The sequence below is a fragment of the Chlamydomonas reinhardtii genome, chromosome 2 (genome assembly GCF_000002595.2).
Source record: "Chlamydomonas reinhardtii strain CC-503 cw92 mt+ chromosome 2, whole genome shotgun sequence".
Taxonomy (NCBI): domain Eukaryota; kingdom Viridiplantae; phylum Chlorophyta; class Chlorophyceae; order Chlamydomonadales; family Chlamydomonadaceae; genus Chlamydomonas; species Chlamydomonas reinhardtii.
Genome location: NC_057005.1, coordinates 7,913,281 through 7,939,417, shown reverse-complemented (window position 1 = coordinate 7,939,417; position 26,137 = coordinate 7,913,281). Strand labels below are relative to the sequence as shown.

Below are 26,137 nucleotides of genomic sequence, written 5' to 3'. Positions count from 1 at the left end.
AAGGTGGTCCACTTAATTACATATTAATGTTCTGTACCAAGCGGCTTGTGCGGGCACTGCACCCCACCTGCACGTAAGCGCTGAGACTCTGGTCGCCTAGGTCTACATCTGAATGCTTGGTAGTCAGTAAAAATGCTGAGCAAGGTCCAGTTGCCTCGACGGGCTGGCCGCGCGAACAGCGCAACGCCTGTGTCAGCTCGGTACTCGGACTCGGCCAACCGGCCAGGAGGTCGCGGAGGCGGCCAACCGGGCCGGGGAGGTGGAGGCAGGGGAGGTGGCTCAGGCAGGGGCTCATCGTCGTCGACCGCGCCGAAGGAGCTCCTCACCCCGGCCCAGTACTGGCCGTCGTTTTGGACCCGGCTGTTCACCGGTCTTCCGCTGGGGCCAGTGGAGCCGCGCCAGGTGCGGTGCAGGGGCGTAACCTTAGCTGCAACGTCGGCTTCGCCATAGTCAGTGGCCAGAGCTGGGGCAGTAGGGTTTGCGTGGGGGCTTTGGCCGCGTGCCGCCGGTGTGCGGACACCTGCGACCACGGCTGGCAGACGCGCAGTAGGCTGCAGCAACCAGTACTACCCACACACAACAAAACATGCCCCACGGCCCGCAGTTGGCTAATGGACATGCGGCGCGGCCGGGTTACAGCGCCGCGGGCAAGACCATCCAGGTGCTCACCAATCACGTGCCGCTCAATGTGGGCGTCCGCACCGTGCATCAGTACGACGTGCGCATCAGCCGCGTCGCCAACAGTGCCCCGACCTCCTCAGCAGCAGCACCTTCGGGGCAGGGGGGCGGCAAGCCCGGCCGCGGCCGCAAGGAGGCCAAGGTGTCGGGGCAGGAGGCGCAGGCGGTCCTGGTGGCGCTGCTGGGCGACACAGGCGCAGGGGGCTCTGGAGCGGCCGGGGGCGTCTGGGTGTTCGACGGCAGCCAGGCGCTGTACGGCGTGGAGGGCGACCTCAGGCGCAGGGCGGCCGCAGCTGCGGCGGGCGCCGGCGGGGCCGGGGGCGATGGGGAGCTGCAGGTTCAGCTGGCAGCGGCGCCCACGACTGGTGTTGTCGGCGGCACATACAAGGTGGGCGGAGGTGCTGTCGTGCCGGCCACACCTGCGCGATATAACCTGGCTCTGCGTGTGGGGAGAGATGTGTGCAATCCACCGACACGCACCCATGCCAGGAAACGAGCCTGGTCTTAGCACCCCGCCCCTGCTCCCTCCCTACACAGGTGGACCTGAAGCTGGTGGGGGCGCTGGACGTGGCAGAGTGCCTGAGGGAGGCGGCGCAGATGCCGGGGCCGACAACACGCCGGCCGCCGCCCGACGAGGAACAGCCCGAGGGCTCGCCCGCGCCAGCGGGTGTGCTGCCGCCGCCGCCCGCCCCCCCAGCCACGTCCGGCGCCGCCGCACTGGCGGTGTTGGACCTTGTGACTCGGGCGGGGGTTGCGTGGGACGTGGCCTCGGTGCGCACGGGCGGGGGCTCCTACGTGTCCTACAAGCAGGAGGACGCCAGCGGGCCGGTGAAGGGCCTGCTGCCAATGAAGGTGAGCATGAACATGGGAGTTGAGAGTCGCCACGCAGCAGACCCTGACACTGCGCGTCTTGAGCAGCTTTGGCTGCGTCAACCGCGTCCGCCGCGCGGCTCGCCCCCGTTGGAGTGTGTCAGCCAGCTACTGCACACCGGCTCGAATGTCCTTTGGGCTGCCGCCTGATGGCCGCCGGCCTACTCCCACCCCTGGCTCGCAGCTGCTGCGCGGCTTCCGCTCCGCTGTGGCTCAGGTGGCGGCCGGCACCACCCTCACCATTGATGCCGCGAGTGCGGTGGTGGCGGGCGACGGCCCCCTGCTCGGCCAACTGCAGGTGTGCGTGTGGCTGCGTTTCCTTTTCGTACGTCATATGCACGGGAGTGTCTGGAACACGTTCAATGCGGTGCGCCACCACCCAGGCAGGCGCTGAGGCAGAGAAGACATCGGTGGGCTTTCGTGTCTTGCCCATGAACCCACGCGAACTCACACACAGGCTGCGCTAGCGGCGGGACGGGACGTGTCGGCGCTGGCGACGGAGCTGGGCAACAGCAAGAACGCCCGGCGCCTGGAGGAGGCGCTGGTGGGGCTGGAGGTGGGTGGTGCACGGGTACGGGTACGGGGCGGGGTGGGGCATGAATCTAAAACATGTGCGCTGGCCACGCGCACTGCCCGTTCAGCACACATGCAAACACCTGGCAACGCCCTCCCCCACCTCCCCGCGCGCATGTATGTATCCTCCACCCCACCCCACACCCAGGTCCAGCCCAGCTACACCGCCAACCGCTACAAACTGTCCGGCAAGTTGGGCAAGTCCGCCCGCAGCCTCGCATTTGAGTTCGAGGGCCGCAAGATCAGCGTCCAGGTAGGGGCGCCCGGTGCTGGAGGCTCTCGGAAGGCCGGCCACCCGCGCTTTGCCATTGCCAGTTGCTGCTGTATGTTGGGGCACGTTGCTCGGAGGCTTAGCATAGCCCGGCGCACACACACTTCGCGCCCAGATGCGCATGTCAGGTAGGGGCTCGCAGGCTTTCATGGCTCGGCCTTTGGCATGACCGTTTGTGTGGCGGCATGGGCGGCGTAAGGTTTGGTGAAGGGCCGCGCGGGTGGGTTACCTTCCGGAGGGCCGGCGCCAACCCCGCTGTGTGCCGCGTCTACTGTTGCCCCGCGTGCCCCGCCCCCCCCCGTCACACACACACACACACACACACACACACACACACACACACACACACACACACACACACACACACACACACACACACACACACAGACTTACTTCAAGGAGCGGTACGGCGTGTCGCTGCAGCACCCCGACCTGCCCTGTGTGCTGGACAAGAAGGGCGGCGCACTGCCCATTGAGCTGCTCACGTGAGAGGCGTGCTGTATTTCCGGGCTGGGGAGGGGGGTCACTTTGGGGTAGGGGTTGGGCGGAGGCAAGCACTTGGGCGATGTGCCAGGCGCGCCGTAGGACGTCGCGGGGGGGGGGAGGGGGCGTCGTCGCCCAGGGACACTTGCGACACCACGCGCGGGCGGCTCGTGCACCGCTCACGCTCACGCCTGCCTGCCTGCCCTCGCCTATCTGCCGTATGCCCTCCGCCCACAGTGTGGTCAAGTACCAGAAGCGCATGTCGCGGCTTGACGCCCGCCAGAAGGCCGACTACATCCGTACAGCCGCCCTCAAGCCGGCAGACCGCATGAGGGCCATGCGGGAGGCACTGACGCGGCAGCTGGGCTCGGTGCGGGGTCAGGTGGCGCGCGCGTTTGGCCTGGCGCCGTTCAACGACATGCCCGACTTCCTCAAGGTGTGAGCGCGTGATGCATGGACGCATGCATCCCCTGTGCGGAGACAAAGCAGGCCAAACCATGTGCAGCACTCGCCATATGGCTTTACAGGCTTAGCTCTTCAACTCCCGATTCACAGAGACAATCGCGCTGGGGGTTGCGTGTGCTTTCCGCCTCCCCACGGCAGGTTTCGTTGGGTCGACAACCCCGGTCCATAGTCCTCGTTTATCCTGTTGGATTGGAATGAACAACCCCCCCCCCCCCAAAACAAATGTAACTACTACAAGTCCGCTTCTTCTTAGTTAGTCATATGTGTAACACGCACGCACGCACGCACACACGCATGCACGAACACACACACACACACACACACACACACACACACACACACACACACACACACACACACACACACACACACGGCCCCTCTCCTCCCGGCCTGCAGGTGCCGGCGCAGCTGCTGCCTGGCCCGCTGCTGCAGGTGGCCAAGCAGCAGGCGGTGGAGCCCGGCAACAAGGGCGAATGGGCCGGCGGCGGCGTGGCGGTGGCGCCGGAGTGGCGCAGCGGCGCCGTGCTGTGCTACCTGAGCCAGTCGGAGGGGCAGGGTGAGCGCCGCGGGACAGGGGGTTTGAGTGCAACCTTTCAAGCAAGGAGCGGAGTATGGATGGGGCCTTGCGGGGCAGGGCGGGAAGAGGCACAGGCAAAAGGAGGGGTTGGAGGGGTAGGAGTGGTGCCGCGCGGCCAGTGTGAGCGCTGATGAGTCCCGGTTGCGGTGTCCCCTGTTCCCACAGCCCCGCTGTCGGGCCTGCTGGCCGCTCTGTCCAAGGCACTGTCCGCCTCGTCCGCCAGCGCCCTGCCGCCCAACATCCCCGTCATATGGGCCTCGCTGCCCAAGCCCGGCATGTCGCCCGACAAGGCCGCTGCGGACGCGGAGTTCTGGCTCAACCGCGCGGCGGCCAAGGCTCAAGAGCAGTACAAGCGGCAGGCGCAGATGGTGATGGTGGTGCTGCCGGACAGGGGCGGCGTAGGTGGGTGCTCGGGGGCAGGGGTAGATAGGGGGCTACAGGGCGTGGCTTGGGGTGGGTGCACGTGTGCTGTCTGCCTAACCTCGGCCCTGGTTGGCACATAGCTCCACTCTACCGGAAACGCCGCAGGCCTGTATGACGCCATCAAGGCGGCAGGCGACGGCAAGTTGGGAGTGGCCACCCAGTGCGTCAACCCGGCCAAGGCGGGATTGGTGAGAGATGGGGCGCACACCTGCCAGCAAGGATGTGTTGAACTGCGCATCGTCCGCACGCGTGGCGCAAACGTAGTGTGCACATCCGTGCATGTACTACACGGCCGCACGTATGCCGGGTCTGGTGCGCCCGGGTCCGCCTCACAGGGGGCTGTGCGGACTGCGCTCTCCCCCCTCAACCCACCTGCTCGCCCTCTCTCCTCCCCTCCCTCGCTGCAGGTGGGCCCCAAGGCCTCCTCCGGCCCCTCCTTCTCCTACGCGGCCCAGTTGGCGCTGTCGGTCAACGCCAAACTGGGCGGCGCCACCACGAGGCCGGCAGGCAGGCCCAATGTGAGTCAGTTGGGCTGTGTGGGGCGCGGGAGCGCGGGATGGAGGCAGAGGCGGTACGTCCTCGTGCGGGAGGCAGAACAAGGAGAGGCGGCAGGGTTGGCTATGTTACGTGCGTGGGCCGCACAGAGGCGTATGGGCACTTGTGATGGTCTCATGGACCACACCCGTCCCCCGCAGCTGGTCCCGGGCGTTTTACATCTTGCAACCTCTGCTGACGACCCCGCGGCCCCCGGCCCCCTCACCTCCGCTTGTCCTGTTACCCATTGTGCCTGCTTCATTAGGTTTCCTCCCCTGTGACCTCCTCTCACTCCCCATATCCCGCACGCCCTTGCTGTTGTCTCACCTCAGGACTGGCTGCCGCTGCTGGGCGGCCGGCGGCTGATGGTGCTGGGGGCCGACATCTCGCGGGGGGCGGCGGCGGCGCTGTCGGGGCGCGGCGGCGACCAGCAGCTCGCAGCGGCCGAGGCGGAGTCGGAGGCGCAGGTGGGCGGGCGGGGGCCTGGACGGCTGGAGGCGCGGCTGGGGCTGAGTGGCGCACTGTTAAGTCGTGGCTATAGAGGTGCCGCCCAGGTGAGCTCGCTCTCGCCCTCCCCCGCACCCGGCGCACACGAGTGCAGGTGTCGGCTGGAGTCGAATACGCTGCTGTTGTGGGGTCGGCAGACAGGTGGGTCGCAGCAGGGCTTGATCCCGTGTTGCAGTGGGACTTGGCATCCGTCCCCCTGGGCTCTGGGTCCAGGTAATTTGGAAGTGAATTCCTTGTCCCCACCCAACCTGACCTTGACAAGCGCAGCCACGCGGTCGACTACCGAGTGCAGCTGAGTGCGCAGGTGGGTGCGGCAGGCGGCGCGGTGCTACCGCGTGCATTGGCCGCCCGATGACATTGGGGGCATGGGAGGAACCTGCCTTCGGAGTCAGGACCCATTAGGGCTGGCAGGTGGTGCTAGGGGAGCCATGAGGCGCACTTGCAACCAGCACGCAACGCGATGTACCATTCCGGCTTTCATGGGCGCCTACCCCCCTCTCCCCCCATTCTCAGGTGGCGGGCAACCGCGACATAGTTGTCAGCATGCGCGAGAGTGTGCGGCGGCTGCTGCTGCAGTACGGCTTGCCTCAGGGCGGGGCGGTCGCGGCCGGCGGCCCCCGGCCCTCCTCCGAGCTGCCAGAGGTGGTGCTCATGTACCGGGACGGGCTGAGTGAGAGCCAGTTCGACCGGGCCCTGGCGGAGGAGTTTACCGCCATTGTGCAGGTGGGGGCGGGGCTGGGGACGGGCATACATTGACGGCGAAGATAGCAACCCCTCACAGGATGTAGAGCAGCCGGATGACATGCGTCGCCTCGGTTCCAGTCCGTTGCTCAACCGCTTAGGCACTCTATCCCCTTGACTGTCAGGCCTGCGCCGACGTGGGCGGTCCGTCCTACCGGCCGCGCATCTGCTTCGTGGTGGTCCAGAAGTCCCACAACACCCGCTTCTTCCCCACCTCGGCCGAGTCCACGCACAAGAGCGGCAACGTGCTGCCGGGCACCGCTGTGGACCGAGGCGTGACGGACCCCCACGCCTTCGACTTCTTCCTCAACTCGCACGCCGGCATACAGGGCACCAACCGGGCGCCCAGGTGGGCCGTGCCAGGAGGGTGCGGGCGGGTGTGGCTGATGCGGCTCCGATTGGGGCTGAATCCGCATCACATGGCAATGGCGCTTTGACGGCCATGTCGGCTTTACGTGCAGCGCCGACATACGGGGGAGCAGCAACGAATGAAGGCTTTAGTACCACTGGCGCCGCAGCATTGCATGTCATTATACTACATGCACACTGCGCGCACCCCGGCGGTGCCTGTGCCTGTGTCTACCGCTGTCAATCAGGTACACTGTGCTTGTGGACGAGGTGGGCTTCACGGCGGAGGCGCTGCAGCTGCTGACCCACACGCTGTGCCACACATACCCGGCCTGCACCAGGTGGGGCCGCGCGGGGGCACGGGAGCCTGGGTGGGCCAGCAGCCGCACGGGTGGGTGGGTGAGTGGGACGGTGGGCACGACGCCCGGCGGCGGGTTGTTCCGGAACACATAAGACGCTAAGACGCAGTCCATGACAAACCATGATTGAAGGGTGGGTTACATGCCCCAGCCCAGCAAACTGGCTAGTGTCAGCCGTGGATGGGAGGGTACCTGGGTGGGAGGGACCTTCCGGTGGACCGGTGCTGGAACTACACGGGGCACTCCGCCTTACCTTTATTGGCTTTGGTGCTCTTCACGCCTGCCTGCCCACCTGTCTGGCTGTTGTACGCACCTCAGGGCGCTCTCGCTGCCGCCGCCTGTGCGCTACGCCGACCGGGCGGCGGACCGCGCACGCACACTGCGGTACATGGTGCCGCGGCCGTCTGGCAAGCAGGGCCGCGGCGTGGACTGGTACCAGATGCTGCCGACGCTGCCGCACGCAGGGCACGTGGTGTAGGCTGAGAGAAGGCATGCCGTTTTGCTAGGCCGAGGGGCGCGCACGTACTACACGCACGGAGCACAGAGGGATGGCCTGTCTCGTTGCTGGTGTGCGTGTGTAAGTGGATTGTGTGTGTGGGTGCTCTTGACCGAAGCGGGGCGTGTGTTCTGGTTCACCAACACAGCCGAAGCACGCATTGACGTGCTGCGCCCTGCTGGCCATGCTGAGTGCGCACAATCCTGACGCATTAAGTTGGACTTTGTGACCGGTCCAGTGGTGTGCTGTGGCAGTCCATTAAATTAAGGCTAGCCCTCTTACACCATTTCGCCTTGATTAGGCGAAGACCAAACGCATTGTTGCTTTGTGTGGCGAGTGCCAGGGAGCCTCGGCCTGCCTCGGCTGCCCCCCGTCGGGCAAGGGTGGGATGTATGCTGTGCATATGATAATGCCGGATGTTACTTCGGTGTGGATGCCAGCCGAGGAGAACTGTCGGGGAAGTCAACGGGGTGCCGGCTTCCTAGAGTGGGGCGATGCAGGGCTTATCTCGATCTTACCAAAAGATAACATGTTGTAAGAAGTGTTACACCGCATGGGATTGTCCCCGATTGTGCCGTCATCATGCAGGGCCAGCCACTGGTGAGGGCTGAGCAACCACCTGACACGGTGCCTATATATATGTACGTCCCAAGTACGTCTGCACCTGGTCTACGTCTGGGCTTTACTTCACTTGCAGCGCAGCACAGGGGGCACGGTACCTCATGTGAAGTGCGCATCGGGATAAGCCCATTCCAGCCATCGCCGTATCGTATCTCGTCATGCCCTGAAGTACAGCAGTCCCTTGCCAACGGTTCCTTACGCGTATATAAGAAGTCGTACATCTGTCAAAAGTGTCACTCACCAAGGTAGGCGTAATCGCAACGGCCAGCAGACTCATACACTGCTAAGTCTCGCACGCCTCCAAGACATCCTTTCCATGCAGCGCGCATTGCTCAAGACGTAGGCGACAGGCTGTGGCGGGCTCACTCCATACTGCAACTGTGCACACGTGTTGTAAGTGCGTCCCCGCATTCGTATCTTACGCAGCTAGCTGGTGCCATGTGTCACGACGGACTGCGCACCGCTGTCACCGCACCTCGCAGCATGCCTGCCTGCCCCTTTCCACAACGCTGCAGTCCTGCCTGCTCCCTGGCTTTGCGCGCAAGAGGCCAGCCAACCTACTGGACGCCAGCCCAGCGCGCCATGTCAATGAAGTTCTCGCCACCAATCACGTTGTTGACAAAGCGGATGGCAATGGTCGTGCCGTAGGCCACTTGCGGAATGGAGCGCGCAATGGTCATGTCCACCAGGCGCTCCAGGCCGAACACGATCTGCAGGATGGGGTGGGGGGTTGGGGGTGGGAGGTTACATCCATGATCAACTAAGGCGGGGGGTGGGTGGGTGGGAGGTTGCCTTTCATCAGCCACCAAGGACGCAGTGACTTAAAATACAGGTATGTAGTGCCGACGTCCAGGGGTGTACATAAACCTTGATATGCTGATGCACAGTTCAGTGTTATGCTTGACCACCGCCCTGCCCCCCTTAACACGGCGAAGACAACAAGGACACGGATACAGGCATGAGCGGCGGTAGGGCCCCGTTTGAGGGCTGCCAACCAGGTCCCCAATCAGGGGGACGCCAGACCGCTGATACCCACCTGGTAACGCGTGTTGGAGGACACGCCCATGAACAGGCCCCACACCAGCGCCGTCTTGAACAGCGGCGGCACCGGCACGTCGTCCTCCTTGGCGCCGTGCACTTGGCGCCTGTGACACAGGAAGACGTGCGAGAGGTCAGCAGCGATGACACCATTTGCGCGAGGTTACAAGCCGGCTCTTCACCACATGTGCACTACCCTGGATATTTGGTAAAGCCCATGGATCGCAAACAGGCGGCGGGTCCAAATCAGCCGGAGAAAGAAGCGCCCTCGCGCGTCTGTTGACGGATGATCATTCGCGTGCCCATAAAAGAACCCGCCCCGTCCCAGCTTGACGCTCTTTCCTTGGTCGGGAAGTGAGGCGTGGGCGCAGCCCATTTCTACCTTGGGCGGTTAAACCAGTATCTTGCTACAGGTGCGCTGCCTTGGATAACCCGCTGTTTGCCCAGGCCCCTCGGTGCTGCTCCTTTCATCCACTCACTTGAGGAGCATGAGGGAGTTGGCCAGGCCCTGGCCCAGCAGGCCGCAGGTGATGCCCGCCAGGCTGTACTCCAGGAACTTGACGCCCAGGCAGGCGATGCGCTGGCCCACGTTGAAGGTCTTGACGCCAGGCACCGACGCCTCAAACACAGCGGAGGGGATGGTGGCCAGCCACTTCTTCAACGGGCCTGGGCGCACGAACACGAATGCACGCATGGTCATACATCACGGCGTGCAATGCAGCTGCGTGCGCATCACAAGCATGCTCCAGCAGATTGGCTGCGTGAGACCACGTGTGGACGCGTCCGGCCTCCAGATGCGCCGAATGGCCCATTCACGTCGTACTCAGTACTTGCATTCGCTGCACACACTCACTGTTGCTCATGGCCGCTCGGCTGACGCCGCCCAGCACCGCTGCGGGTGCCATCAGCGACACCAGCACCACGTCCAGCACCAGGCCCACCTGCCAGCAACCACGGGGAAAACGCCAATCATTGTGCGCAGGATACAAGCTTTGCGCAGGACATGACATGCTAGTGCTGGACACCAACCTCTGCACCGAGCTGCGCCGATGCATATTGTGACCAGGGCAAATCAGATGAAGTGTCGTCTACCCGTTGCACGCATGATGAGACACCCTTCATGTACTGGCCGGTGTCCACCCATCCCACCCAGGCGTGCTACCCACCAACAGGTCAGACAGGTAGAACTCAAACTCGGCCCAGAAGTCCTTGCCGCGCTTGCGGACCTCCGCCACTGTGGCGCAGCCTGTGTACCGTATGGAGCACCAAGCTGCTTGCTCCCACGGCAAAGACAGGGTATGTGCCCAACATGACCAAGCCTATGCCGTGCGTGCTGCGCTCTCGCTTGCACATTGCAGGGCAGTCGCTGCATCTCCCCACTGCCCCCCGCAGCTGCACGCACCCGAGTCGATGACGACCTCGGCGCCCACTTTGAACAGGAACAGCGGGTCGGCCAGGATGCGGTCGCGGAAGTAGGGCATGGTGCGGCACAGCAGGCCGGTGAACACCAGGCCCTGCACACACAGAGGGAGACACGGGGGGGGGGGCAGCAGGCAGTTGGTTGCACTGGGGAAAGGAGGGCGCGCTGCTATCATGAGGAACAGACAGCGCCCGCGCTTGTCCCCCACCCCTCCTCTGCCCTTCTCTGTCCACCTGGGCCGCCAGGAAGGCGTTCAGCACCGAGGACCGCAGTCCGAACTTCTTGGCCACCTCCAGCATGTCGGCGGGCAGGCTCAGCTTCTTCTCCGCGGCGAAGGCCTCCACCTGGGGGTGCCGCGCAGGCAGCATACAGCACATAGCGCGCAGTCACGTCGGCTTGGCCGCATGGGGAAGGCCAGCGCCCGGCTGACGCAGTACCGGTGGAGGTTGCAACAAAGTGGCGGCGTCGCCCGCACCTCGCTCAGCGTCAGGATGCGGTCGTCGTCGCTGTTGCCGGCCCCCTCGCCCCCGCCCCCGCCCCCGCCACCACCGCCGCCACCGCTGCTGCCGCCTGTCGAGCCACCGTCACCGCCGCCCGTGGCTGCCTCCGCGCGCACGTCACGCGCCGGCACCAGAGGCACAGGCGACACGGTCCCGAGCGGCGACTGTACCGACCCTGCCGCAGACTTCCCATCAGCAGACTCGTCCCGCTCACTGCTGTTGCTGGGAGCGAGCTGCGCGTATGTAATCGCAACCTGTGCAAAGCCGAGCACGCCATTCAATCAGCTTGCGCCCGGTGCTCACCATACCAAGGCTACTGCGTCATGTCGAGCGTGCTGGTCTGTTTGTGTGGATTGCAGCTACTTACACGGCGGCTGACGGCAAAGCGAGGGACCGGCGCCGCTGCCTGCACTCCGAGCGCACTCCTGAAGCCCGAAAGCTTGCAAAGCCTGGACGCCAACATTTTGACACGCAGCAACCTGCGCTGTCTGGCGTGGCAAAGGTGTTGCAAGGGCCTTATTCAAGAGCAGCAGCTCGCCCCGCTCGCAGCCAGCAAAGTATAAGCCAGATTCAATGCTTAACAACCACTCTCGAAATCTGCACTTGCGTATTTTTGATTTCCAAAACTGGCCCGGACCATGCCGCGGTCGGGGCTTTAACGAACGGGCAGTTTACCCTACTCGTTGTTACAGTATATACTAAAACATTCGTACAAAAATACGTGTTTGGATTAGCAAGCAACTCAGCTGCTGCCTTGGAGAAGTTTCGCCGAGCACCTAAAAGCAAATCCTGCGAAAGGAACATGCTAAACGTTTAAGCCGAGACTCCAAGCATGATATAGCGCTCAATACATAGCTAGCGCCAGGACCATGGGGCCACCCGCGTCTGTCAGCAAGCTCGACCGCGGGCAGGGCCTCAAAGTCTGCGGAGCGTGAGTTATGAAACGCGCTGGCGGCCAAGATGGGGCCCCGAACGCCAAACGGTCGCGGAGCCGGTCCACCTGTAAGTGTGTCACCATGGTGGTCATAATCGACAGCGCGCACGGGCCCACTTGTTTGCGCCTGCGCAGACGCAGCCTCCATCCTCGGGTGCAGTGGGGGCCTTGGGGATGGGTTCCTGTCCCAGGACTTGGGAAGGAGGGACCTGTTGGGAAGGCTGGACCACGATACTGATGTTTTTAGCTACCCCTCTTTCACTTCCTTCCCTCCCAGCCCCGCCGCGCTATGACCCCGCCCTGCCGCTACACCAGCGGCTGCAGCAGTTCTGCACGCCGCGGAAACGCAACACCGACCGTGCACAGTCTCGCCCTGCCGCGGTGAGGGAGGGGTGTTGACTGCTGACGGAGTTGGGCGTGCACACTGGGCAAGGGGCGGGGGTCGACGCACTTGCTGGCCGAGGTTGTGAGCAAGGCTGTGCATATACCTCATGTTTGCTTGGCAGGGCAGTCGGCCAAAGAACCCTAACCGGCATGCAAACAGGGCCGTGGGCCACTGATTGTCGTATGGCCTCCGCAGGAAGTGGACCCCAAGGTTGCGGCACTGGCTGCCCGGCTGCCTGTGACCTGGCTGCGGTGTGGAGAGCCGCCCAAGCTCAGCCGTCTGCTTGGAGGTCAGTGGTGAAAAACGGGGAGCCCGCTTGAAGATATGGATGAAGGCCATAGACCATACAAACTCAGTAGAGCAAATATGAAACCGTTTACAACCAGTCATCGTTGCGAAGATGCGGGTGCACACGTCGAAGTTCTTGCAGCTCCGTGGTTACATACGAGGTTTTCTGTGCGCAAGTGCACAAGCAGTGGCTGTTATGACAGCATTACTGACATGTTAAACGACCCTTTACAGCACACGACGCCAACGCCCAGAACATCACGGTGGCCTGTCAATGCGACACCTGTCAGGAATGGAATGAGGAGGATGGGCAGGCGAGGAGCGAGGCGGGCACGAATGGGGACCAGCAGGGGGGCGTTGTGGGCTGCAGCAGTGCGGACAGCAGCAGCGACAGCACTGGAACCAGCAGCAGCAACGGCGGGGGGAGCAGCGTCCCTGGCACCTCACCTGCCTATGGGCGCATGTACAACCTGCCTCAGTGGCTGGAGCACTGCACGGGTCTACGCATATCGGGTCTGGACCCCAACCGCCAGCCGGCAGAGTATCGCGACCTGGTGCTGAGTGCGGTGGAGGTGGTGGAGGACGCGGAACAGCACCCGGCACAGGAGCCGCAGGATGTGAAAGCAAGGCAGGAGCGGGCCAATGGGTTAGGACAGCTTCAGCGGGGCTCGCACCTACAGGCGGCGATGGGCGCAGCAGCAGCGACAGCTGGTCGGGGTCGCACATGTGCGTCCGCCGCACCTGCTGCGCGGCCAATGTCACTCCGCAATTACCTGCGGCACCTGACCCGCACGGAGCTGGACGCTGCAGCCCCGCTGTGTCAGGTGAGCCGGCTGCTGTGCATAGCAGCTCACCGGGCCTATTTTATGTTTGTTTTCTGTGTGTAAACTTTGTGTACGGCTATCCTGTCCACACCTCCCACCGGCTATCATGGGTACCTGTGTAGGAGCGGCGACCAGGCGCGCCCAGCAGCGGTGCGGGAGCTGGGGTCGGTGGCTTGGGCTCCCTGGCGGGTCGGCGGCTGCACGTGTTCTACGCCGAGGAGCTGCCGCGGCCGCGGTGGTTCAGTGGCAAAGTGTTGAAGCCGGCAGACGACCTCGTCAGCCTACAGGTGTGTGCTGGGGGCTCGTGCTGGCAGTAGCAGTTGCAGGACTCTGGCGCCGCAATGTATTCAATGCACTGCCGGGCCGTTGGTTGCGGCTGTCTCGCTGGCCTGATGTGCGTTGCGTCAAGCAGCAACCTCCAAAGACAGCCACCGGCATAAACGGATCACATGCTTCCAACTCCTCCACCAATGCCTGATGTGGTGACGCTCAGGTACGGTGGGACGCTTGGACCGACTCCGACGGAATTGTGAACGCGGCCAGCAGTGACGAGGTGCTGATGGGAGTCACGCTGCTGCACTGGTGAGATACCGCGTCAACCAAGTATGATACATGTGTTGGAGAGCGCAATGTATTTATGCATTCTGCAGTCTTCAGCACATGCGCATAAGTACTGCCCTGCCAACATCGCCACACGGGAACAGGGGGCCTGCAGCGCCGCAGCAGCTGCCGGACTGCCCCGGCGGCGCTGACATCTGCGCGCTGCCCTCCATTGCACAGCAGCAGCAGCAGCAACAACAGCAGCAGCAGCAGCAGCAGCAGCAGCAGCAGCAGCAGCAGCAGCAGCAACAACAGCAGCAACAACAGCAGCAACAACAACAACAGCAGCAACAGCAACAACAACAGCAGCAGAAACAACAACAGCAACAACAGCTGCAGCCTCCTCCACAGCTTGCCAAGCGCGAGCTGTCAGCTCCCGCTCCTGGTCCCGCCGCTGACGCTGCTGGCGGCTCACACGCGAAGGAGCTGGACCCCGGCACACGCGAGGTCGCGGGAGCCCAGCACGGGCAGTTTGAACGCCCCGCACGGCGGCCAGCTGACCAGCTGCTGGGGGCGGACCGCCCGGTCCCCAGCCCGGTCCCAGACCCCGGCAAGGACGTGGGCCTGCAGCAGTCAGCGACGGCGGTGGCGGCAGTGGCTGGTTGTCCCAGTTGGACTCCTGACCAGCAGTTGCCCTTGGTGGTTGTGCAGCAGCTGTCGATGAAGGGGCAGCAGGATGAGGAGCGGTCGAAGCAGGAGCAGCTGGCATTTGCAGCGGGAGGGGAGCCTGGGGCTGGCAAGCAGCAACCCGCCTCCAAGCCTGTAGGGGCAGCCATGTATTCGGACGCCGGTGGCCACAGCGGTGCGCGTACACAGATAGATGTACCCGCGCTGATTCCTTTGGCTATTACCCACAACGACACATGCGCGGCGGCTTCTGCCGGAGTGGAGCGGCTGCTGGCGGTGATCACCACCCACTCCACGTCCAGCACGAGCACCAGCACCAGCTCTCAACACGACCGGGGAGGCACAGTGGCCTCGGCTTGCGGCGGAGCGGGTCCCAGCCAACAACAACCGGGCGGCACAAGCGCGCGGGCGGCGATCCTGATGCCGCCCGAGCAACCCGTGGGTGCGGGTGCGCATGCACGTGCACATGACGCAGCCCCTGTCATCCATGCGACTGACGGTCGCACATCGTCCGCACAAGCCACGCCTGGGCCGGCGCAAGCCGTGCTGGCGCGCGGCTTGAAGGCATTGCGCCGCGTGCCGCTCGCACAGCAGCCGAGCGCCTCACAGTCCCAGCAGCTGGCCCCGCCAGCCCCGGCCCCCACCCTACTGGGCAGCAAGGTATCGTGTCAGGACTATGAGCTGCACTCGTCGTCATCGGATGGCGAGCGGGAGGAGCGCGCAGCGCCCACAGTGCCCCACAGTCCGGGACACGGCAGCAGCCGTCAGGACGCAGCCCATGAACACACGGACACTGTTGGTGGGTGCATGGGGGTTGTAAATTCCAGCCCAAGCTAAACCAGACCAAACGGGGGTGGGGGGGACACAGGGTGTGCATTGACTGACATTATTTGGCATTGTCCGCGATGCCCGCAATGCGCCCGTGCTTGCACGAATGCCAGTAAAGGATGCAACACGCACGAACGGTTGTATCTGCCCCTGTTATTTCATAGGGATAATGATGGATGGAAAACCACCTGTGCCTGCGGCAGTGCCAAAGTCCCGGCGCGCTACGCCCGCAGTTCTCCATCCTTCCTGGTATGATCCTGAGGCGGTCGAATCCGTCGAGGTGGGTGCGCCGCAGGAAGCGATGCTTGCAGAGGCCGGCGCTGCGCCCGAGAAGGCAGCAGCTCTGCCCGAGGCTGCAGTGGAGGCAGCGCCAGTGCTCGGTGTCGAGGCAGCAGTGCAGTCGGCGGCAGTACCTGATGTGACGATGGCGGCAACGGCTCCGCAGGCAGCACTAGCCGCAACAGCGGACCTCGTTGCGGGGCCAGGCGTAGCGGCGCAGGAGGCTGTAGGGCCAGCGGCAGGGCGGCTTGCGGCGAATGTGCCGGATATGCATACGGCGGTTGCGGAGGCAGCTGTGTCAGGAGCCGAGGCAGCGGAGGCGACTGCCACGACGCCTTCGCCCAGTTCCTCGACGGCAGCAGTGCCGGCCGCAGCGGCAGTGGAGGCAGCCGAGTCTGGGGAGGTGGCTGCAGCACCAGATATGGCGGGCGAACTGGGGCCGGCGACCGCGCAGCCGGCACTTACCGGGGCGGCTGCGCCAAGGGTGGTGCCACCGGAGGCAGTCCCAGAAGGCACAGTGTCGGCGAAGGCTGCACCAGAGGGTGGTCACGTCGACACGGATGAGGGGGGTCTGCGGCCAGACGACGGGGCAGTGCGCGGCGCTAGCAGCATGGCGCAGGGCCACCAGGAGGCAACGCCCGGTGTGGAGGCACCAGCAGCTGCCGGCACGCATGCGGCTGACAGTGACGGCCTGCGGGGCAGCGCTCCCCCGCACTCACCTGCTGGGCCCCTGTCACAGCTGGTGCTGACGCCAGCGCACGGAGGGGACCTGGAGGAGGCTGCAGCGCAGCAGCAGCAGCAGCAGCAGCAACGATCTGACCAGCCGGACGCCGCAGCTGGTGACCATGAAGGCAGGTCGGGAGTGAACCCCGGTCAGGGTGCTCATGAAGCGGAGGCCGTGGCGGTGGCAGCGGGCACTGGAGATCCGGCCGTGCCATTACAGGGCGAGCGAGCTCCGCCTGATGCAGTTAGTCTGGGTCCGCGGCTGGTCGTATCCTCACCGCGCTGCCTGGCCCCAGGGCAGTCGGACCGCTGGACCCTGGCGGGCCGCTGCCAGGAGCTGGGCGATCGCCTCGCCCACCAACAGCTGCAGCGCTGGCAGCCGGTGCCTCAGGGTCAGCAGCCGGCGCACCGACGGCCGAGCCCCAACCGGCAGGTGTCGGACGGGGGGCCTACAACCAGTCGGACAAGTGCAGGGCCGGCACCGGCCGTGGATGAGGTTCCAATGGTAGCAACTGCTTTCGCGGGCATCGCAGAGTCGCGGCTGACAGTCCTGCTGGCCAACGCAACCAACCCCGCCAGCACGACCGTTAGTAAGCAGCAGCACAGGGCGCTGGAGGTGGCGCTGCTGCGCTATATCCAGCTGCAGTCGGCCGCGGAGGAGGCCTTGGATGCGGGGGCAGCTGGTGGCGCGCTGCAGCTGGGCGTCCGGGGCCCCGAGCCCTGCAGACGGGTGGCCCTGGATCAGCCCGAGCTGGTGGCGCTGCCGCTGGAGCTGCAGCACGGCCACACACTGCAGCTGGCGGCGGAGCACTGCCACCACCACCACTACCACAGCCAACAGCACCAGCCACTTGCATCGAACGGCACTGAGACGGGGGCTGCACAAACTGCCACTGGCGGGCTGCACAGCGCCACGTCGGCGCCGTTGCTGTCTGCAGCAAGGGCCGCGCCCACGTCGGGTCACGGCGGCTTGCCGGCGGCAGGGATGGCGACCAGCTTCGTCGCGACCTGCACAAGCAGGGACTGGGCTAGTGCGGGTGCCGACGTGAGCATGGAGCTGTCAATGAAGCTCATCACATGCGCAATTCCAGGTGCCATGGGCCTTCACCAGGTGCGTAGGCCCCGTGTGTGAGTTGTGTGCAGTGTAGCGCAGCGCATTGCAGTGCAGTGCCAGGGCGGGGACGTGTGTGCTGACGTGGCAACAGCGACGGCGTGCGCCCATGGCGTTGCATGCTGCAGTGTTATTGACGGCTTGTGGTGACCTCGTCTGCTTTGCCCGCACGCTTCCTTAATACACAACTCCCTCTGACGTGCACAGGTAGCCATCACGCTGGCCTTGCGCATGCCGGCAGCGCTGTACCGTAGCCCGCCAGAGCCCGCAGCTGCCGTGGACTGGCCCGCGTTCACGCGGCTGGCCGTGTGGCTGGGTGTGGGGCTGAACCAGGTGGCGTCCACGTCCTGCAAGGCGGGGACGAGCGTGTGCGCCCAGCAGCAGGCGGACGAGGGCGCGCAGCTGTTGCGGCAGCTGCTGGACGCACACGAGCTGCTGGCGCCCCTGCCGCAGCCCCAGCCAGGCGTGTGCTACCGGCCCCAGCAGCAGTGCACGACGGCCGAGCAGGCGCCGACGCAGCCTTGCCAGGAGCATCAGGACCACGCGCCGCAGACCCAGCCGCCGCAGGAGCAGGCGCAGCTGGAGGCGGTGCCTGACGGCCACGACGCGGCTGCGCCGGCCGCAGCCGACGGGGCGTCACGTGTGCTGGTGCTGGTGCAGGCGCTGGATCCAGTGCTGCTGCGGGCCCTGGAGGAGTTTGAACTCCGGCGAGCTGCCATGCCGCTGCTCGAGCAGGTGTCCGCTAGAGTTGCAGCTCAGGTGAGGGCAGTGTATGTAGCCGCGACTGCTGACGCATTGCGCGGGATTAACGGCGACATTCATTGATGATATGTGCGATTTCTATCCTTTCTGTTACTGCATAAGGCAAGCCTGTTAAAGTTTTGTATGTTTGTCGGTGTGTGCGGCTCTGTGCGTCCTTGCAGGGCTGGGCGGCCACGCTCACACAGCTGATCAGGCTGGCCACGGCGGTGGAGCAGCAAGCCCCGCAGCCGGAGCAGCAGCCAGGTCAGCAGCCTCAGGACGCGGACAGGTTGCGGGCCCAGTCAGCCTGCACGGCGGTGCGGCGACTGAAGGGGCTGTTCGGTGTGGCGGCGGCGCTGGCGGCAGAGACGGCAAGAACAGATGGACTGGCGGGCTCATCAGAGAGTGAGGCGAGCAACCGCCGGCGTGCCCGGGACGTCGGTCCGGCCCTGGCTCAGCTGCTGGAGCTGTACTGGGCCGCGAGGTGCTGCTTCCGCACTGAAGAGTGGTGGGAGGGCGTGGTGTGGCTTTCCGTTCTGACGGCGACCATGCAGTCAATGACAGGCCATCAACGCCAACAGAGCGTGCTCGAGGTATGATAGTAGTGCGGTGGGTGGGTGGGTGGGTGGGTGGGTGGGTGGGTGGGTGGGTGGGTGGGTGGGTGGGTGGGTGGGTGGGTGGGTGACGGGTTGGGCTGCGGTACCGACATGTGGCGGAGCCTTTACGGTGTGGCCGCAATCATTGCCTGCTTCAGCTGCTGCATTCGCCTGTCTACCCGCGGCTCTGCTTCACCCGACCCCCTCTGCTGTAGGTGTGCTGCAAGATGCTATTCAGCCCCGCCTGGCCGTCGGCGCTGCAGCTGCCCGGCATGCGCTGCCCGGACACCGCCCGGCTGGCGGCGGCCTGGGACGAGGTGCTGGAGGAGGCGCGGCTCAGGCGCCGTCAGCAGCAGCAGCAGGCGGCGCAGGAGGAAGCCGAGGAAGGGCGTCCGGGTCAGGTGCAGCAGCAGGCGCAGGCACGCATGAACGCGCCATCGCAGCAAAGTGTGCCTGTGCTCGCGACGGCTGGCGGAGCTATGGCTGTGGCGGACGGGTGGCAGCCAGCCGCGGCGGGTCCGGGCCCGAGTCCAGGATCATGTGGGGCATCGGCACCACGCCAGGCAGAGCCCCTACGCGCCGAGCGGTCGGTCGCCCACGTGATCCACCAGCCGCCCCGCCCAGCAGCGCAGGTGGGCATGCACGCGGCGCCAGCACGAACAACAAGGACGGCGTCGCCGCAATTGCAGCCTCACCACGCACAGCAGCAGCAGCAGCAGGTCACCCGAGCGTCGCCAGACCAACCGCCGCAGCCGCCAAATCAGCAGATACAGCCGCAGTCAGTGCCCCTGGGTCTCAGTTTGCTGCAGCAAGCTCATTTTCTACAGCAACAGCAAGCGCTGATTCAGCAGCATCAATACTTGCAGTACCTTCTGCAGCACCCGCGACAGCAGCGGGCGGCATTCCCTGGGCCCGCTGCTCCGCAACAGGCGGCTGTGGCGGCACAGGCTCCGCCACCACCGCGGCAGCAACAGCAGGCGGTTTACGCAGCGGGGGGCGCTGTGCCGCAGATCGCTGTTGGGGCGCAGCAGCAACCTCAACAGCAGCAGCCTCTGCAGCAGCCTCAACAGCCGGCCGCTGCTATGCCCGCCGAGGTGCTGGGCGCCGCGGACGACGCGCAGGGCGACGGGCAGGCCGTGGTGCCCATCCTGGTGCGCGGCTGGCGCGAGGTGGGGCCTGAGAGCAGCGGGCAGCACCGCACGTGCGCCATGTTGTATGAGTACGAGGGGCTGCAGCTGGACACCACCTACAGCGTGGACTCGGACCAGGTGCCGCTGCTGGAGCTGGCGGTGGACGAGCCGCGAGAGCTGGCACTGCACACGGTGGCCTGCTCGGCGGCGTCGCAGCTGCGCGCTGTGGGTATCCCGCCGCCCCAGCAGGTGGAGCGCGCCCTGCTGGGCCCCGCCACCACCACCCCGCAGCACCTGGCCTGGCTGGTGGAGCAGCTCAAGGCCTACAGCCGCAGGGCGGGGCAGATCGTGGCGCCCACCAGGCAGCCACCGCCACCCCCGCCGCCGCCGCCGCCCGCGCCACCGCCGCCGCCACCGGCGGCGCGGCAGCCAGCGGGCACAGCGGCGCACACGGCCGCACAGCGCGACCCGGCGCAGGGCGGCCGCCAGCAGCACGTCGTGCAGCAACAGCAGCAACAGCAGCGGCTGCAGGGGCTACAGCAGCAGCAGTTGCAGCAGCTGCAGTACAGGCAGCAACGGGCATTCGGCCATGCGCATGCATGGGCGGCAGCGGGAGGTGTACAGGGCGGCGGGCTCCAAGGCACGTGGTCTGGGCAGGCGGCCGCCGCGGCGCCCGCAGCTGCACAGTGGGCCGTACCTGTCCCGGGGCCAACTCCGCACGCAGCAGCAGCGGCCGCGGCCGCGACGGCGGCGGCGGCGGCAATGGGCCAGCAGTACTACGCGCACGTGGCAGCGCAGGCCGCGGCCGCTGCCAATATGCTGCCACAGCCGCCTGCAGCTGGGGCAACAGTCAACACGCTTGGCGACGTGTGGGACATCATAGGTGCATGAATGAGGGGCAGCAGTCTGCAACTGGGCCGGCAGCTCGGTAGGCAGCGCCACACACAAGAGCAGGTGCAACTTGTCATGTGTGCTGCCGGGGAACTGCGGCACAGAACTGCCCCGAGTCTTCCCCGCCGCTCATTTTGGGGCTGAGCTCCCCGGCTATGTCCGGGAGATGAGGTAGACGCTTGCGGCCTCAGACTAGAGACGTGGCGTGGGCGCAGCCCACTTTTCCCATGCGAGGGAAACCACATACCTTGTCGCCGCGGGCACGAAAATGGAGTCCAGGTTTTACGGTGACTGCGAGGGGAATGGGGACACCGGCAAACCACTTTGGGAGTCTGCGGGATCCATGGGGTAGCTTGCGACAGGTGTGTGGCGGCACGTGCCGGCGCGCCTGGTTGCAAGCAAGCTTGGCCGTGCTTGTGCGTTGGGTATTGGGTGTTCCGCTTCGCTGTGCTCCCAAGGCTCGCTCCTTACTGTTATTAATGCTTCAACATTCACCTGGGAATTGTGAAACTCCTATTGGAGTTGGCCTTGGGTCACAAGGTGGCTGTGCGGTGTGCCTCGTTTCATGTGTTCGTGTGTTCGTCGCCAGAGTCAGCAGCAGTAGCAGCGGCGTTTGCAGCCCGGTGCTGCAGGACATCAGTGTAGCACAGCCGGTATGCAATACCGATACCTGAACCACCCGATCCCGCTCCAGTCTGTCGTGTGGGAATACGGTACATTCCAGTTGTGCCTACCCAACCATGCTACCAAACTGCAGGCAGGATTATTAGATTTCCTGATTTGGTTCATTGCTGGCGGTGCTTGTGCTTGACAGCGGGACATGGCTGCAGGTGGCTGGACACATGGTGATGGTGACCGGGTGGCTGGACACATTATGGCGGGCCGTGCCTGTACGAACCGACATCGGCTATGTCCAGGAGATGAGGCTCAGCCCACGTTTCCCATGCGAGGGAAGACATCTTGTCAGACCCCAACATTCAATGTTACAATAAGTTGCGACTTCGCGCATGAGTGCGTAGCTGGTAGGACGACGGAGTTACTGTATCGAAGCGTCGCTGGCTTGCTGGCAGGCTGATACGGTAGTTTGTTGACACGCATTCCTCACGCTTGGGGTGCCCGCAAGGGTGCCCGGCCAGGCGATAGCACTAGGCACACACCATGTGACCAGCAATACGGCACTCCCCCAACCAAGTCGGCTTGTCCATACCGAAGCAACCGAACCTCAACGTCTCAGCCCCTTGTGTACCGGGTTTGTAGAACTTATTGTCTTCTTCGCAGTTCAGTTATGAAATACGCCACCACATGCACATATATTGAGCCCAACAACGCGTCGCACCTCGGCACCGCCGCCACCGCGCCCTGCTGCTGACCACCTGCTGGCCCATCGCCGTATCCAAGAGCTGCGGACCGGGACTGTCTCTATGACTGCGCCTCCCCAGGCATGCATGCACCTTGGCCCTATAACGTCTTAATCTTGAGAGAAATGTCCAGAGCAATGACCGAGTGCGTCAGGGCGCCCACGCTGACGAACGTGACCCCAGTGGCCGCGATGGTGCGTATGCTGTTGAGCGACACGTTGCCGCTGCCCTCCGTCTCCGCCAGGTCGCCAATGCGGCCCACAGCCTGCGGGGCATGTGCGGGGGCAATGCTTGGAGTGGCCGGGACATTGGCACCATAAAGCAAGTACAAAGCCTCACTGACTTAACTAAGCGGCAGCGTGTGCAGTGCACGTTGTGCGCTCCACTTATACCCCCTGGGCCCCGCCCCACACCCGTCACCCGTACCCCCTTGCACTCGCACCTCGGCCATGAGCGACACATCCACGCCGCCCTCCTTGGCCGGGTCCCTCCGCGCCATATTGTCCAGCATCACCCGGGTCAGGTGGCTGCGCGGGGCGCCGTCCTGCCGCGCCGCCTGCAGCAGCTCCACCACCTCGTCCACCTCGGCCAGGGTGCTGGTCTCCACCTCGATACACATGCGGCCTTCCAAGTCGGCAGACCTAATTAAAGAGATGCGGGCAGCACGTTGCGGCAAGTTAGCGTATGTTTCATGATGAAAATCGCATCACTTCGGACTCCCGAGCGTGGCGCGTGCAAATCCTGCTGTTGCCTGATCAGCGCTCACTTCCTGGCGTGCCCACTCTGGAGCACCAAGTAGACCACCAGCCATCAGAACCAGCCCGCCCGGACAACACACCCACCGGATGTACTCCTCAGCCCGCTGCACCGCCGCCCGGATGCCGCCTGCCGCCGCGATGTGGTTGTCCTTGATCATCATCATGTCGTACAGCCCCATGCGGTGGTTGCTGCCGCCGCCAATCAGCACAGCCCACTTGTCGGTCAGGCGAAGGCCTGCACGCGCGCGCGTGTGTGTGTGTGTGTGTGTGTGTGTGTGTGTGTGTGTGTATGTGTGTGTGTGTGTGTGTGTGTGTGTGTGTGTGTGTGTGTGTGTGTGTGTGTGTGTGTGTGCACAGCGCACAGAACACAAGAGTCGCCGCCACCGCTCCTCGCCCGGCAATGTGAGCGGCGCCGTGCACGCGAGCGGCGCGGGGCCAGTGTTGAAGGCATGTATCCATTCGTGTCACCGGAGAACAACAGCACATCGTTTGTGCAAGGAAGGTGAGAGCTACGTCGCCTTGCGCAGTTTCTCTGCCGCACCCACTCTCTCCTGCCATGCGCGTCGCCCGCACCTGGCGCCGTCTTGCGCGTCTCCAGCACCTTTGTGGGCAGTCCCTCCAGAGCAGCCACCATGGCGGCGGTGGCGGTAGCTATACCGCTCATCCTCTGTAATCAACACCGCACAAGGAATAACAGCCCTTAGCACAAATACAAACACCAAAGCCTGCCATCCCCAGTAGCCAGTAATACGCCCACGCACTAGCGCCCGTGACCGACTAGAACTTGGCGCAGTTGGCAGCTGCGGTGGCCTGGCCATGCACGCCGCGTGTCCCCTGTGCGCCGTCCCGCCCCCTCCATCTCCAGGCTCCCGCCCGCACACCTGCATGAAGTTGAGCATGATGCGCTCCGCCACCAGGATGGAGCGAGCCGAGCCGTGCAGCACCCCCAGCACCTGCCCGCTGACCACCTTGTCGCCGTCACACGCCCGCCACTCCACCTGCAAACCGGGCGTAGTATTGCGGTGCGCATTAGGGTAGGGTCAATCACAGGCCCGAGCTCCGAGCTGAACCAGCCGCAGACCCACCTTTACGGTGGGGTCCACTATCGCCAACACCTCATCCGCAACGCCCAGGCCGGCAAGGACACCATCTGCTTTTGCAAGAAACGTCGCTGTCGCTTGTGTTGACTCGGGGATCCTGCAGAGTGTGATTGGCGCAGGAGCTTGGACTGCAGTCAGGCTGAGCAAGCCAGTTATAGCCCGTGCCAAGCTGGCGATGCAGGCACACCAGTGTGAGACTGCCGTGCCACTCCAACTCCACATCCCCTCCAGTGGCTTCCATTCAGCAGGGGACAAACCCCACCTCCTCCCTGGCCGTCGGTGCCCCCCTTGCCCCGCACTTGCGTTGCTAGCGTCGTGACGTCGCCACGGTCCCCGGCATCCTCATCCAGAGCAGCTTTAATTGCCTGGCATTGATGTGAAGTTTCGTGTGCAGAGGAACAAACGTCGTAACGGGGAGCCTGTCTGCAAGCTGCGCTGAATGAAAATCCGAATCGCCGCCGCACCTGGGTGACGTTTGCCGTCGGGTGGACTGGGCAAGGAACTGGGGCGTGACTCCTACATAAAATCCATGGCAAAGCGCGTCAGCGCGAGCCGTTTTTTGTGCAACGACTTGCCATGGAACCCGCTTACGCACTTGGTGGCCATATTGTTATGCTGTATATCAGAACAAACAAGGTCGTGAACGAGGTCCGAGCGAATTGACTTCCTTGGCTCCAGCAATGATCTTATGAGCCCACCGCACGAATCCGAAGAAATTGTGCACAGGCACCGTCCACTCAGCGCACTTCCGACCATCCCCGCAGTCGCAGCAGCTTGCACATAGCTGATGCTGTATGGTGAATGATAAGAATTTGCATATCTTGGGGCATCCTCAACGGTCCGGGCCAGTCGGTTTCACTAGCGCTGACTACGCCCTGCAGTGCATGCGTGAAGCGTCGTACCTGGCCGCTGTCGCACCACAGAGCACAAAGACGCCCATCTTCCGGCACCGCTTGTGCTCCTCCCTAGGCTCCTCCAGCGACACGGACTTGCTGAAGGCAGCTGAAGGCGCCAGCGTCGCATGCGTCGCACAAGCGCAAGCGCACAGTGCAGAGCGGACCGGGTCTGACACACTAGCCTGACTAGGAAGGGAGCCCCCCAAGCGAGGCGTCCGGTACTTCCGGTTTGAAGACAAGGGTACCGGCCGTTAACCTAGGAGCAATAGGAAACAATGTGCCAGACCCCAGGCCCCAAGTTGAGGGGGCGACCAACTGTGACCAACCTCCAACGGACAAAACCTTGCTGTTTAGGGGTTAGAACCCCTCCATCTAATACCAAAGTTGTGCCAATCGACTCCTCTTGATGAGCACTATAATGCTGTGCCATCAGCGGTCCTGCTGCGAGGTGTCGATCACACGCGGGATTCTGTCCATCAAAGTCCCCTCGACCCAGCCCACCCCCCGTTCAACGCTAAGCCATGTGATGTATGGATGGATAGCCTGCATCTTCAGCCTTATTGGACATGGATTCAAGCGCACAAGTGCTTCAGATGTAAGTGCGCTTGTGTCAAATCTGGGACATGTGCCGACATGCCCACGCCAGGACGCGCAAGTTGGCCCACCCACGCTTTGCTTGGGCTTATTACGGCATAACGACATACCTGAGCCTCGTGGTGCTGCGTTTGGCCTGTACTTCTGCTTGTGGGGCGCTTCCCGATATCCGCCAGGATGGGCTCCCGAAAGCGCCGTTGGACCCCCAGGACGACGACCGACACCCCAACTTGGCGGCCCAGAAATTGCACATGCAAGACCGAGGTGCTCATCGCCTTCTCTGTAATGGTGTGCGGGATGGTGTGCTGGGAAGCTGGGAACTCCGTGCATTTCGGGGATGGGGACTTATGTCGAGTGCACTCCGTTGTCCAAGCATAGGCCACGCTCTCCTCCTCGCTCTTTTGCATTGGGTTCAGTTTGGGCTGGTATCTACTATCTACAACAACAACAACACCCCCCCCCCCCGTGGTGCGCTCTGTTTGCTCTAAGCGGGTTGGGTTCCCGCTCGCCGTGAGCCTGGGTGCCACTCGACGTCTCGACGGTAAGCGAGTCGCTGGTCCACAGCCTACT

At 64.2% G+C, this 26,137-nt stretch overlaps 4 protein-coding genes across 4 annotated transcripts; 2 read left to right on the top strand and 2 right to left on the bottom strand.

Moving 5' to 3' along the window:
- The first annotated feature begins 11 nt into the window (after positions 1-11).
- CHLRE_02g141050v5 (uncharacterized protein) lies at positions 12-7,857 on the top strand. Its single transcript, XM_043060061.1, has 19 exons — positions 12-402; positions 605-1,066; positions 1,216-1,530; positions 1,733-1,846; positions 2,006-2,104; positions 2,270-2,374; positions 2,780-2,877; positions 3,113-3,311; positions 3,737-3,896; positions 4,083-4,319; positions 4,446-4,528; positions 4,748-4,858; positions 5,207-5,341; positions 5,476-5,522; positions 5,649-5,685; positions 5,895-6,104; positions 6,248-6,471; positions 6,719-6,811; positions 7,148-7,857. The coding sequence occupies exons 1-19, from the start codon at positions 133-135 to the stop codon at positions 7,305-7,307; spliced, it is 3,159 nt and encodes a 1,052-aa protein (XP_042927822.1). The 5' UTR covers positions 12-132; the 3' UTR covers positions 7,308-7,857.
- Positions 7,858-7,859: 2 nt separating this feature from the next.
- Positions 7,860-11,486, bottom strand: CHLRE_02g141100v5 (uncharacterized protein). Its single transcript, XM_001694908.2, has 9 exons — positions 11,272-11,486; positions 10,880-11,158; positions 10,638-10,748; positions 10,387-10,498; positions 10,151-10,230; positions 9,838-9,925; positions 9,464-9,650; positions 8,983-9,091; positions 7,860-8,656 (listed from the first exon to the last, which is right to left on the bottom strand). Exons 1-9 carry the CDS (start codon positions 11,365-11,367, stop codon positions 8,504-8,506), a joined length of 1,215 nt encoding a protein of 404 aa, XP_001694960.1. The 5' UTR covers positions 11,368-11,486; the 3' UTR covers positions 7,860-8,503.
- Positions 11,487-11,621: 135 nt separating this feature from the next.
- On the top strand, positions 11,622-21,427 carry CHLRE_02g141150v5 (uncharacterized protein). The gene is made up of 11 exons (XM_043060072.1): positions 11,622-11,906; positions 12,116-12,219; positions 12,419-12,512; positions 12,746-13,335; positions 13,458-13,622; positions 13,829-13,917; positions 14,040-15,361; positions 15,555-17,503; positions 17,711-18,262; positions 18,427-18,837; positions 19,056-21,427. The coding sequence occupies exons 1-11, from the start codon at positions 11,843-11,845 to the stop codon at positions 20,859-20,861; spliced, it is 7,146 nt and encodes a 2,381-aa protein (XP_042927821.1). The 5' UTR covers positions 11,622-11,842; the 3' UTR covers positions 20,862-21,427.
- Positions 21,428-21,439: 12 nt separating this feature from the next.
- CHLRE_02g141200v5 (nicotinate-nucleotide diphosphorylase (carboxylating)) lies at positions 21,440-24,722 on the bottom strand. Its single transcript, XM_001694909.2, has 9 exons — positions 24,673-24,722; positions 24,542-24,593; positions 24,381-24,442; positions 24,063-24,174; positions 23,859-23,975; positions 23,551-23,644; positions 23,062-23,212; positions 22,662-22,860; positions 21,440-22,484 (listed from the first exon to the last, which is right to left on the bottom strand). The coding sequence occupies exons 1-9, from the start codon at positions 24,681-24,683 to the stop codon at positions 22,320-22,322; spliced, it is 963 nt and encodes a 320-aa protein (XP_001694961.1). The 5' UTR covers positions 24,684-24,722; the 3' UTR covers positions 21,440-22,319.
- Between the last annotated feature and the right edge of the window lie 1,415 nt (positions 24,723-26,137).

Coding starts and splice junctions, on each gene's coding strand:
- CHLRE_02g141050v5 (XM_043060061.1), top strand. CDS start 133: ATGCTGAGCAAGGTCCAGTTGCCTCGACGGGCTGGCCGCGCGAACAGC. Junction 2,105..2,269: donor AGGCGCTGGTGGGGCTGGAG/GTGGGTGGTGCA, acceptor CCCCACACCCAG/GTCCAGCCCAGCTACACCGC. Junction 3,312..3,736: donor ACATGCCCGACTTCCTCAAG/GTGTGAGCGCGT, acceptor CCCGGCCTGCAG/GTGCCGGCGCAGCTGCTGCC.
- CHLRE_02g141100v5 (XM_001694908.2), bottom strand. CDS start 11,367: ATGTTGGCGTCCAGGCTTTGCAAGCTTTCGGGCTTCAGGAGTGCGCTC. Junction 10,499..10,637: donor ACGCCTTCCTGGCGGCCCAG/GTGGACAGAGAA, acceptor CTGTGTGTGCAG/GGCCTGGTGTTCACCGGCCT. Junction 9,651..9,837: donor CCGAGCGGCCATGAGCAACA/GTGAGTGTGTGC, acceptor TCGTGCGCCCAG/GCCCGTTGAAGAAGTGGCTG.
- CHLRE_02g141150v5 (XM_043060072.1), top strand. CDS start 11,843: ATGAAACGCGCTGGCGGCCAAGATGGGGCCCCGAACGCCAAACGGTCG. Junction 17,504..17,710: donor GTGCCATGGGCCTTCACCAG/GTGCGTAGGCCC, acceptor TGACGTGCACAG/GTAGCCATCACGCTGGCCTT. Junction 18,263..18,426: donor CCGCTAGAGTTGCAGCTCAG/GTGAGGGCAGTG, acceptor GCGTCCTTGCAG/GGCTGGGCGGCCACGCTCAC.
- CHLRE_02g141200v5 (XM_001694909.2), bottom strand. Junction 24,443..24,541: donor CGACGGCAAACGTCACCCAG/GTGCGGCGGCGA, acceptor CATCAATGCCAG/GCAATTAAAGCTGCTCTGGA. Junction 24,175..24,380: donor GACGTCACGACGCTAGCAAC/GCAAGTGCGGGG, acceptor CACACTCTGCAG/GATCCCCGAGTCAACACAAG.